This window comes from Orycteropus afer, unplaced genomic scaffold (assembly GCF_000298275.1).
Source record: "Orycteropus afer afer isolate SDZICR_OR568_19922 unplaced genomic scaffold, OryAfe1.0 scaffold00651, whole genome shotgun sequence".
Lineage (NCBI taxonomy): Eukaryota > Metazoa > Chordata > Mammalia > Tubulidentata > Orycteropodidae > Orycteropus > Orycteropus afer.
In genome coordinates this window covers 479,320-491,873 of record NW_006922238.1, presented here as the reverse complement: position 1 = coordinate 491,873, position 12,554 = coordinate 479,320, and the positions used below count along the sequence as shown (strand labels likewise).

Here is a 12,554-nt window from a genome sequence, read left to right as displayed (position 1 = left end):
CAGTGTTGAAGACTCTTCATGGGGAGAAAATGGGATTTTGGGAACAATATAGAAGCGAGAATCAAAAGAATACAGAAGAAAATTTTATATAGGTACTGAAATAAAAAATCAGGTATAATGTAAAATACAGGAGATTTAGTGTTGTGCTCTGTTGTTGTTATTGGATGCCATCATATCTTTTTTGACTCATAGTGACTCCATGTGACAATGTAGAACTGCCACATAGGTTTCCTAGGCTATAATCTGTATGGTAGCAGATTGCTGGACTTTTTTTCCATGAAGCCAATCTTACACTTAACTGTTGTGCCACCAGGGCTCCTTATCCAAGATTTAGTGGTCACTATTGAGTGCCTAAGGAGTTCTGGTGGTGCAGTGGTTAAAATATTCGGCTACTAACCAAAATATGAGAGGTTGGAACCCATTATCCACTCTGGGGTGAGAAAGATGAGATAATCTGTTTGCCTTAATTTATAGCCTTGGAAACCCTATGAGGCAGTTCTACTCTGTCCTATGGGGTGTTGTGTGTCAGAATCAACTAGATGGCAGTGGTTTGAATGCATAAAGAACCCTGGTGGCATAATTGTTTAAGCTCTTAGTTGCTAACCAAAAGGTTGGTGGTTCCAACCCACCTGCAGCTCCAGAGGAGAAAAGACTTGTCAATCTTCTCCTATAAAGATTATAACCTAGGAAATCCTATGGGGCAGTTGTACTCTACTCTATAGGGTCATTATGAGTCAGAATTGACTCAATGACATACAGTGTCAAACTGAATACATATGCCTACATCCATTTCATTTTATTCCTATCAGAACTTCATCTTCCATGGAAGGTGGCAGATCTTGATAAATTTATGTCCTAATTATCAGACAATGATAACTGAAGGGGTAACAAGAGTTGTTAAAGACTTTCTAAGAAAGATATTACTTTCTCAATGTCATTGTGTCTGTGTACGAATACAAGAATTCCACTTGCCTGATGATTAAGCCAGCATATGGAGAGGTAGGAGCCAAGAAACTAGCAAAAGTGGTGCAGAAGCCCTGATATGGCATCTGTGAAGATGCCTTAAATCTGAAATTTTTGCTCAGTAAAATTTCATTTTCCAGTTTAAAATTTTCTGTTACATGAACCTGAACTCATCCTGAGGATAGTTAATTTTTTCTGCTTTAAAAAAACATAGATAAAACAATTATATTTTAGGTGTTTTATTTAGATACTTTAAAAAAGCTACATGAGGCATATTTCCAAATATGAAAGAAGTTAATTTTAAATCTTCAATATGTTAGCTGAATTACCTTAATTATTCCAGAATTATAATCCAAATGTTGTTATACTTTAACAATTAAATCCAGAAGATAATCAAGTATTCTTCATTAAAGCTTGACCTGTACTCACTTTTTCTTTTTAATCATGGTACCATAAATATGAGTAATTTGAAAAAAAAGAAATACTATTGCATATAGTAATGAGCTCTGGTGGCACAGTGCCCAAGGCATTTGGCTGCTAACCAGAAGGTTGACAGTTTAAACCTACCAGCTGCTCTGTGGAAGGAAGAGGGGGCAATCTACTTCCGTAAAGATTTGCTGCCTCAGAAACCCAATGGCGGTTGCTAGAAGCTGGAATCGACTTGATGGCAGAGAGTTTTGGTTTTTGGTTTATTGCATATAAGAGTTGGCTTTTTAAACATGAATTATGAGTATCTTAATTCAAAAGTACAAGCTGTTTTCAGTTCATTTGTAGGAGAAACTGATTTTTTGAAAATTAGAAATAGATACAAAAATTTTAAAAAATCATTTTGACACATCTTCATCAATGCAATATTAGACTTTAATTAATCTTTTCTCCATACATTTATGTAACAGTAAGAACATGAATATATCAACTTTAGAAAGCTTATTTTCCCCAAATATAGATTTCCATTAAACATGATCATATTAATGTTAAAAGGCACATATTTATTAGATTGGCTATACATATAAACAGGCACCTATAAAAAAAGATTCATCCATCTGTTTTTTGGGGGAGTGGAAACAGTGGATAATGATAACCCTATGTAAATCACTTTTTAATGGAATGTATATTGTTGTTGTTGTTGTGTGCCGTCGAGTTGGCCCCGACTAATAGTGACCCCTCCTTGGGTTTCCGAGGCAGTATCACTACGGAAGTAGGATTGCCCAACCTTCCTTCCGAGGAGTGGCTGGTGGGTTTGAACCATCAGCCGTTTGGTTAGCAGGCAAGTGTCTTAGCCACTACGCTACCAGAGCTCCCGGAATGTATATTAGAAATATGAAAATTCTATTTATTTTTCAAGGCACTTGGGTATGCAACTTTTAATTTTCTTAGAATAAGGAACCTGAACTGGTTCCCTGGGCCATTGTACTGTCAACTAGAATGGCTTGGTATCACACACACACAAATATGTTGAATGAGCAAAATTCAAATTAATTAACCAATGATATCTATATTTTTGTAAGCTGACTTAGTCATTTCTTACCATAGATATTGAAAATAAGCTAGTTCTGCAAAGATGGTTGATTACTCTATTTTATGAAGGAATTACTACAACTAAACATGTGATAGCAGTTGAACATTTAACTATTTGCACCACTAAGAGATTTCAGATAGAATCTGAAATTCACTAAGGGAAATTTGACAGAATTCCTGGGCATATAAGAGAGAACTATGTTCTCATAATCTTTTTAAACAATGGTACATAATATTTAAAAATTTTGTGAATTGGATTATTCAGAAAGAGATGTCAATCCATGACACACCTACTACTCTCACAGGTTGCTTGGTACGCTTTCATAACTATTTTTGAGATGAATACTTCTCAAAACAGTGAATCAGAGATCCAATGAATTAGAGTTGGTATACACATAAATTCTTAGGATAGATCAGTATTCACCAAAACACATGTTATAAAGATTGAAAAGCATGACCTTTTAACAGATTTACTATTGCCTCTAGATAAGATACTTTATAGAAAAATGTTTTGTAAAAGTATTGAAAATATGAAACTGAAAATAAAAGAAGACAATACAGATGGCTTGTATACATGACACTTTCACAGTGTTTTGAAGCATGATATCAAAGCCATTATAAGTAAAAGATTTAAAATTTTGCATTTATAAATTTTAAACGTTAGAATGGTTCTCAAACTATACACAAGAGAGTATTAGAAAGAAAAAGAAAAGTCTAAACTGTTTTTAATATTTAAAGAAATCTTCCATATTCATATAAATAAAATGTACATATATTCCAAAAGAAATCTACACTAAGATCATGAAAGATTAACTCACAAATGTGAAAATACAAATGGCTACTAAAAATAAGAAATGATGTTTAACATTGGCACTGATAAAAAAAATTGAAATGAACCAATTGTGAAATATATTGTTTTACACAGAAAAATGAAGTGGACTACTTAAACTGAAAGACAAAATCTCATGTTCTTGCAGTATATGGAAAAAAGCCTTTCTTTATATTGACAATGGAAGTGTAAGTGGCACAAGTTTTCTGGACAATATTTGGACAATATTTATCAGTTATTTTAAAAATTGCTTTCTTTTTAACTATTAATTCCACTTCTACACATTTTGTTAAGAAAATAATTTGATATATCAGCACATACCAAACCGGGGGGAAAAAAAAAAAACCTCACTGCCATCGAGTCAATTCCAAGTCACAGTAAACTCCATTGAGTTTCCAAGGTGGCAAAACTTTAGAAGTATATTTCTCGGTCTTCCTTCCACGGAGGGGCTGCTGGATTAGCACTCAAATGCCTTATGCATTGTGCCACCAGAGCTCCTTATTAGCACACATGAGTTTACAAATATGTTCATCCCAAAGTTGTTCATGATAGAGGAAAAAAAAAAAACAACCCAACATACTAGCAACCTGTTTATCATTACATTATGGTACATTATTTCATGAAATATAAAGGTCATTAAAATTATAATGTAAATAATTATAAATATGTAAGTCGGAGATAGTATATTGTCAAACTAAGAAAGCAATTACAAATTTATGATTTTATTTTTGTTACATTATCTGTGTATTGTAGAAAAAATGAGGATATCCAACATGGTTTAACAGATGATCTGTGTGTATGAGTGATTTATGTGATTCTTACTAATTTTTTCATTGTCTAAAAAAGATTTTAATTTTGAAACTGTTTGTTGATGAATTGTTGTTGTTGTTGTTGTTGTTATATGCCGTCGAGTCGGCCCCGACTCATAGCGACCCCTCCTTGGGTTTCCGAGGCAGTATCACTACGGAAGTAGATTGCCCAACCTTCCTTCCAAGGAGTGGCTGGTGGGTTTGAACCGTCAGCCTTCTGGTTAGCAGTCAAGTGCCTTAGGCACTATGCTACCAGAGCTCCTTGTTGATGAATATATACTTAAAATAAACAGAAATAGATTTTTCTTATTCTTTCATAAAATAATGCCATAAAAAGATTTTAAATTTTGTCTGTTCTAGTAATATATGTAAAAGAAGCAAAAAACAGAAGTAAAGTGGAGGAAAATATTTTCTAGACATCTTTGGCATGAGTGAATCAGAATTTTTAAAATAATTATTTAAATGAAATAAATTGTTTATTCCTCTTTTTCCAAATGGATTTGGAGTGGCACATATTACAAGTCAATATAATAAAATCTTTACACAAGTATAAAAAGGAGTTGAGTAATATAACTGAAAGGTAATAAGGAATGAGAGATCTGGGAATGAAACTGAGTTAAAATAAAAAAAATATGTTAAAAAGGGAGGCTAAGTGGTGTAATTGTAAGTTATCAGAAAAGCAATAAGTGAATCTTCTGATCAGTTAAGGCTACATACAAAGGGTAACATACATCTCACAGTCTAATAAAAGAAACATTAGTTCTTAAAAATATAGAAACTTACTTTTTTCTCCAACCCCTGAGAGAATATCACTACATGGAAAAATATAGAGATTAAGAAACACAGTTGTTAATCAGATATAATATGTTCTACATATGATTTTTATAATATTAGTATCTGGTAAAAAGTTAAGGCACACTATTAAGTTGTCTATGTATGAAGAAAAATAAAATCAGGCTATCTTTTGGTCACCTGAATTGATACATGTTTAAAATTCAAGGAATGTAGAAATCAAGGATACACTAGGCAAGTCACAATTTAGATAACTAGCATGTATCTGAATCACAGAAGACTAATGGAAAGAGTATCAAAATATTGTAGCTAGCAGGTATGCAGGCCACATTAAAAACCTCCATAACCTTAATGCCAGCCTTATTGGAAAAATGATCACATCAGAAAATAAAATTAAAAGAAATTTAAACTTTCTTAGTATTTTATCCATTACTTAAAAATAAAATCAGATGTTAACTCAATTTGTATTCTGTCTAATTTTTAAACTTCGGATTTCTCAAAACAAAACAAAATTTACATGAGAAATTAGCAAGATTCTGTTTCTAACAATACATTTCTTTGGAATTCTCAGATAAAATTACTATTTTGAGAATACTGACAAAGAACAAATTAAAGCTAGTAATATTAAAATACAAGTAAATATGTAATAAACTCAAATTATTACCTCACTTCAGTTGGTTCAAAATGTAATAAAAATATATCTAATTACACTTATTGTTATGAATACATCATAAAAATAAGGAAAAAAAATACAATATTGTAATTAAAACCAAACTTCTAAGGTTCATTTAGTTTTCCACACAGAAAATATATGGTTTTGTATATGAATCTTTTTATGAGAAAGTTTACTAAACTAAGTGGCCACCACACAATATTTGAAATACGCTAAGGGCAATTTAGGCAGGGGTGACTATTCTTTCCACACCTATTGCAAATATTGGCTGGTGAAGTATGTTTTTCTTTCTTCCTGTCTCTGGGCCAAGGCAATGTTGAGAGGCTTAGAGCCCAAGATACGACCGTTCATCTCATTCATTGCTTTAGTAGCCTCCTCATGGGAAGAGAAGCAGATCAAGCCAAACCCTTTACTTCTGCCTTCTTCCTGCATTATCTTAACTCTGCTAATTGATCCAAAAGAAGAAAATTCCTTCCGTAGCTTTTCATCATCAATGGTGTCATCGAGGTTCTTAATATAGAGCTTCACTCCCTGGCACCGTAGAATTCTTTCTTGTCTCAGCTGGGCAAACATTTGCTTTAACTCAACCTGTCGCTCTATTTTCTTTTGTGCTCGGCCTACAAATATCAACTGCCCATTTATGTCCTTCCCATTCATTTCTTCCACAGCTTTTTTGGCAGCCTCATGGCTATCAAAACTCACAAAGCCAAATCCTTTGGATTTCCCAATGGAGTCTGTCATCACCTTAACACTCAGAGTTTTACCATATTTGCTGAAAACTTCCTTCAGTCTCTTATCATCCATGTCATCTCCAAAGTTTTTGATGTAAACATTGGTGAATTCATTTGCTTTGTTTCTAAGTTCTGCTTCTCGATCTTTACGGCTTTTGAATCTGCTAACAAACATCTTGCAGTTCTTGAATAGTGTCCCATTCATCTCTTCAATGGCCCTGTCTGCAGCATTCTGGTTCTGAAAGTGCACAAATGCATAACCCTTGGAGCCTCCATCATCACTCATCACCTTAGAGGATAGAATCTTCCCGAAAATTGAAAAATGTTCATAAAGGGCTTTATTATCAACGGATTTGTCCAGATTCTTGATGAATACATTCCCAATTCCAGATTTCCGTAAGTAGGCATCACGTTGAGACCACATGAGACGAATGGATTTGCCTTTTATCAGGTCAAAGTTCATGGTGTCCAGGGCTTTCTGGGCATCTGCCAGCTGCAGGAAGTTCACATAGGCGTAACCCAGGGAGCGGCGGGTGACCAGGTCTTTGCAAATGCGGATGGACAGCACCGGCCCCACAGTGCTGAACTTCTTAAACAACAGGTCCTCAGTGACATCTGCATGTAGGTCACCCACATACAGAGAGGCCATGCGGTACTTGGCTGCTACATTCATTTCCCTGGCCCTCACCATGAACCTGTCCCCACTAGCTCTTGGAGCTATTCCTTTAAGGGCTCTAAGAGGCCAAAGCTCAAGCCAAGCCCAGGTATAATGGTCTCAAGATCAATGCAGAGCAGTGGGGCTCAGACACAGTTCCCCCAGGTTCAAGCAATGTCCTCATCAATAAGCATGACTGCAACTGATCCAACTCCTCCCTGAAAGTTGGCAATGGTGAAAGGTCAAGAAGGATACTAGCAAATGAAGTTCCTAACCCGCCAATTTGTGAGGAATCTTCCAGTGGCAGGCTGCTTTTCAATCCGTGCTTTCTGCACAGACACCCTGGAAGCTAGTTTCTTAATAAAAATAGGCCTCACTGTAGTTGATTTAAAGTTACAGCCGCTGGAGGCTAAGAAGTCCACAAGTGGTGTCTGCAGCGGAGGCAGGGGGCACAGAGCCAGAGCAACCCGCACTAGGGCCTCGGTGAGGACAAGCCCTCCACTTCGGGTCTGGCAGGCGCCTCAGCTCAGGCGAGTCCGGGAAGCAACGCTGATCACAGGCACCCAGAGAATCCGAGTGACCCTCTCACCAGCTGACCCCGCGCAGGGCGCCGCGGAAAGAAGGGCGGAAGTGAGGGCAAAGGGAGGTAGACAGAGCGACTGAGGGACAGGCGCGGGCGAGCGGGGCCCAGCAGGGGGATAGGGGCTCACCCACGCTTCGGCAGACTGGGGGCGGCCAGGAGGCGGGAAACCCGGAACTAGCGCGCTGAACTTCCCGCGCGCTTGCTGGCAAGTGGAATGTTTTCTTTTTAATATTTTTAAAAATGTTTTTCTTCTTCCCGCCCCCCGTACACGTTTCCCCTTCCCCCCTCTGACTACTAAGCAGAGAAGTTGGGGGCGGTGACTTGGGTGGAGGAAAGGAATCCTAGGGGAGTGGCCGGGTTAAAACCCACCCGCCCTCAGACTTTGCGCGGGTCTGAGTGTGGGAGCTTTTCCCAAATGTGGACCTGGACTTACCACTTAAACCCTCCAAAGATCTCCTGTGACTCTTGCATAAAGTCCAACAGCAGCACCTTGCTTTACAAAGCCTTGTAGGACTCTTGCCATGTTCTGAGCTCAACTGCTGCTTGGTTCCTTTCGAAAACTCCAAGACATACTCCTCTTTTTTTCAGTGCCCACTTTATAAAAATGTGTTATTCAGAAAGCAATTTCAATGAACTTTACAAATAGAAGTTTTCTCTAATTCCCTTCTGAAAGTTTACATTTCCAGTTTAGAGTCACTCTACACTTCTGTAGAACTGTTTATTCAATTATAATATATTGTACCTTCCATAACGTGAGGGACCATGCTTATTTAATCCCAGGACTACCTCAGGAAATTATTGAGGTGCTCAGATTTTATTGAATGAAACAGTTGTGCAGAATAGATATTTAACCTATCTGGGGTTGATTTTATATCTAGAAACATTTTAAAGTATTGTAAGGATTAAATTAATTGTTATCACTAATTAAATAACAGTCTCTAGCTCAATGATAATTTTTAAGTGACATTACTTTCCATCTTTCTGTCATTGAATACAATTCCTCAATAAGACTTGTATAAATCTGTAAAATTTGAATTGTAGTGCATGTTAGGGTGCCAGGATAAATTACCTGTAAAACTGAATCGGACGAATCAGTTTATATAGGCTAATTTAGTGCTTTTCAAACTTTAATGGACTTAGGAATCGCTTGGGATATTGTTAAAAAAGTAGAATCTGATTCAGCAACTTGGAGTGGGACCTGAGAGAACATTTCTAAGAAGCTGCGGGATGTTGGAACTTGAACCACACTTTGAATAGCAATGCTTTAATATACATATTTAATATATATACATATATATCTTTCAGAAAATGATAATCAGCAAATTTTATTTTTAGTAATATGTACCAAGAAAAAAAAATATATACTACGTTCATGTAAAGTCCAAACAGCTTTTAAACTATCTGAAATGGAGGAGTGCTGGTGGTGAAGTGCCTAAGGAAGGCATTTCACTGCTAACCAAAGGCTGGTGATTCAAATCCACTAGCCTTCTCAGAAGGAAGATTTATAACCCCAAACCAAACTCCCTCCTGTATAGTCTATTAGACTCATAGCAACCCCTGAGGCGTTATTATTAAGGAGGTAGATTGCCCAATCTTCCTTCCAAGGAGTGGCTGGTGGGTTTAAACAATTAGCAATCAAATGCCTTAGGCGCTAAGCCACAGAACTGACTGCCTGGGAAACCGATGGTTTTTTTTTAATGGAGTAATGGGTCCATGATTCCTAACAAATCTATTTTCCTTTGTGAAATTTATTCCAATATTTGTTGCTTCTGTAAGATCATACATTCAAATAAATAAATAAATAAATCTTTTCTTCACATACATCTTCTAAACTACGATTTAAAATAAAAACAAAAACAAACTCCCTGCCATGGAGTCAATTCTGATTCATAGCTACCCCATTGGTTTTTCAAGGCTGTAAATCTTTATGGAAGCAGAATGCCTCATCTTTCTTCTTTAAAGCAGCTGGTGGGTTCCAACCACTGACTTTTTGATTAGCAGTCAAATGCCATAACCATCAACCTACCAGAATTCCCTAGAATTTAAAAAGGAAGGGGAAGGGGAGAAAAGGAAAAAAAAAATTTAAAAAATAGTTGGTGGATATCATGAATGATTTGGGCAGTATCCCAGCATATAGTTTAAAAGTTCAGACACTCTGGCATTACTTGAAGTAGAAACAAAAAAAAAAAAAGAAAAAAGTGACCACCATATTTAATTATTTTCCAATATATTTTAAAAGAAAGTTTCCAGTGTTTAATTCCTGAAAATTTGAACTTTTATTTTATTTCTACAGAATATGTCTATGAATATATTAGTTCTCTGTACAATAACAGTTTGTGTAATAACAATTGTACAATCAGTCAATCAATCAATCAATTAATTGATGATCTTATGGAAGCAACAAATATTGGAATAAATTTCACAAAGAAAAAAAATAATTTTTTTATTGTACAATTTGTACAATAACAATATTTGTACAACAACAATTTAGCTATAGTAAGATACCAAATATTTCAAGGAATCATAAGTTTTTCATTTTACTCTAATATCACCTTCACTTAATATTTTTTAGAAGAGAGGAAATGTTTCCAAACTCAAAAATTAGTCTTATATTCTTGCATCTTATCAATTTACGTGCAATGGGTATAAATCTCAGTTTGCTAAATGACCACTATTTATGCTCATTTTTGTTTTTTCTGTACATTTTACTGTTTTTGTTTTTGTATTTTAACAAATAAAACATTTTTAAGCATCAATTTTTCTTCCCTTTCTTGAATTTTCTTCATTTCATCATTTTGCCAGTTGTGTTTGACTGCCACTGTGTCAATCCATCTCGTTGATGGCCTTCCCCTCTTTCATAGACCCTCCACCTTACCAAGCATGACATCCTTCTTCAGGGAAGGATCCTTCTGACAACATGACTAAAGTAGGTGAGATGATGTCTGGCCATTCTTGCCTCCAAGAAGCATTCTGGAGGCACTTCCTCCAGGACAGACCTATTAGTTCTTTTAGCAGTCCATGGTACTTTCAGCATTCTTTGACAGCACCACAACTCAAAAGCATCAACTCTTCTTTGATCTTCTTTATTCATTGTCCAACTCTCACATGCATACCTGGGGAGTGAAAATACCATGGGTTGTGTCAAGTGCACCTTAGTCCTCAAGGAGACATCTTTGCTCTTCAGCATTTGAAAGAGGTCCCTTGCAGCCAACTTGTCCTGTGCTATACCTCATCTGATGGCCTGACTGCTGCTTCCGTTGATGTTGGTTGTAGAACCAATGAATGTGAAGTCTTTGACAATTTCAGTCTTTTCTCCATCTATTGTAATGCTATGTATAGGTCCAGTTGTAAGGATTTTTGTTTTCTTTATATTAAGATGTAATCCATACTGCAGACTGTATTCTTCAATCTTCATCAGTAAGAGCTTCAAGTCATCCTCACCTTAAGCAAGCAAAGTTGTGTCGTCAGCGTATGGCAAGTTTTTAATGATTCTTCCTCCAATCCTGATACCACGTTCTTCTTCATAAAGTCCAGTTTCTCAGATTATTTACTCAGCCTACAGATTGGGTAAGTATGGTGAAAGGATACAACCCTGACTCACTCCCTTCTTGATTTTAAACCATGTGGTGTTCCCTTGTTCTGTTCAAACGGCAGCCTCCTAGTCTATGTATAGGTTCCTCATGAGTAAAATTAAGTGTTCTGGAATTCCCATTCTTCTCAATGTTATCCACAATTTGTTATGATCCACACAATCAAATGCTTTGCATAATTAATAAAACACAAGTAAACATCTTTCTAATATTTTTTGCTTTGCGCCAAGATCCATGTGGCATCAGCAATGATAGCCATATTATTTTAATAAAAAATAATAAATAACTGCCAAGACTTTACAAAATTAATCCTATGCTAACTACAAATATCTTCTTCTGTGAAGCAAATTTGTTTTATGTGATCATGCAGTTAATTCTTTTCAAAATACTCTATGATTTTCCAAATTTTACTATACTTGAGTCTTATTTCCTCCAGTATTTATTTTTGTTAACATTCTAACTCACACTGATTATTTTCCTTTTTCTGAAATGATTTAAAATTTGCATTTCATGTAAGCACTTAATTTTGGCATGAGCTCATTTTCTATGATAGACCTTGAATTAAAATTACTGTTAGCACAATAGTTAAACTCTTGACTGCTAACCAGAAAGTTAGAGGTTCAAACCTAGACACTTCATAGAACATAAGACCTGGTGATCTGCTCCCACACAGATTACATAAGAAATCTATAGAGCAGTTTAATTTTATAATATAGGGTGACTATCAGCCCAAATTGATTCAATGGCACACAGCAACAATGGTGTTAGTTGTGTTATGCTTTCCTTGCTACTTGTTGCATATATGTATATTGCTGACTTGCATGCCTTCTCATTGCCTTGAATATTCTTCCAATAGTTTGCCTCACTTTGAAATCAGTTGTTTTTTTTCCCAGCCTCATGTTACATTGTTCAGTCATCCTTTAGTGTGCACGTGGGTGGCTCACAGAATTAAGAAGGAATGAGATTAATGTTCTGTTTAAATGGAAGTAAAACTGCCAATGTTTCTATTCTCTGGCATTGATGTCAACGGATGTCATTGCTTACTTTAGAATTTATTATGGAGAAATTAATAAATAACTATTTTGAGTATAGAAATTCCATTGTACTAATTAGAACAAAATTGAAGGTTTTTTTTAATATTGTTATTATTTAAACAATTGTTAATAGTTTTTCCTTATTATTGTTTAAAGTGGCCTCTAGTGTGTTATTAGAAAATAGTACTTGTTTTTTTTGTATTATTAAACCTCCATTTTAAATATTTACTCCAAAGTATAATATTGCAAAATTCAGAATATTTGGGTTCTATTTAATTTGACTATTATGTTCTCTTTCCACTTGTGATTATCTTAATATTTTCTATACATTATGTAGGGTCAACTATTTAAGATTGAGGTAAGTTATTTACATTTCT

The 12,554-nt window shown here is 35.5% G+C and overlaps 1 protein-coding gene across 1 annotated transcript; it reads right to left on the bottom strand.

The window, feature by feature from the left end:
- Window positions 1-5,836: 5,836 nt before the first annotated feature.
- Window positions 5,837-6,988, bottom strand: PABPC4L (poly(A) binding protein cytoplasmic 4 like). The gene has a single exon (XM_007956708.1). The coding sequence runs from the start codon at window positions 6,986-6,988 to the stop codon at window positions 5,837-5,839; it is 1,152 nt and encodes a 383-aa protein (XP_007954899.1).
- Between the last annotated feature and the right edge of the window lie 5,566 nt (window positions 6,989-12,554).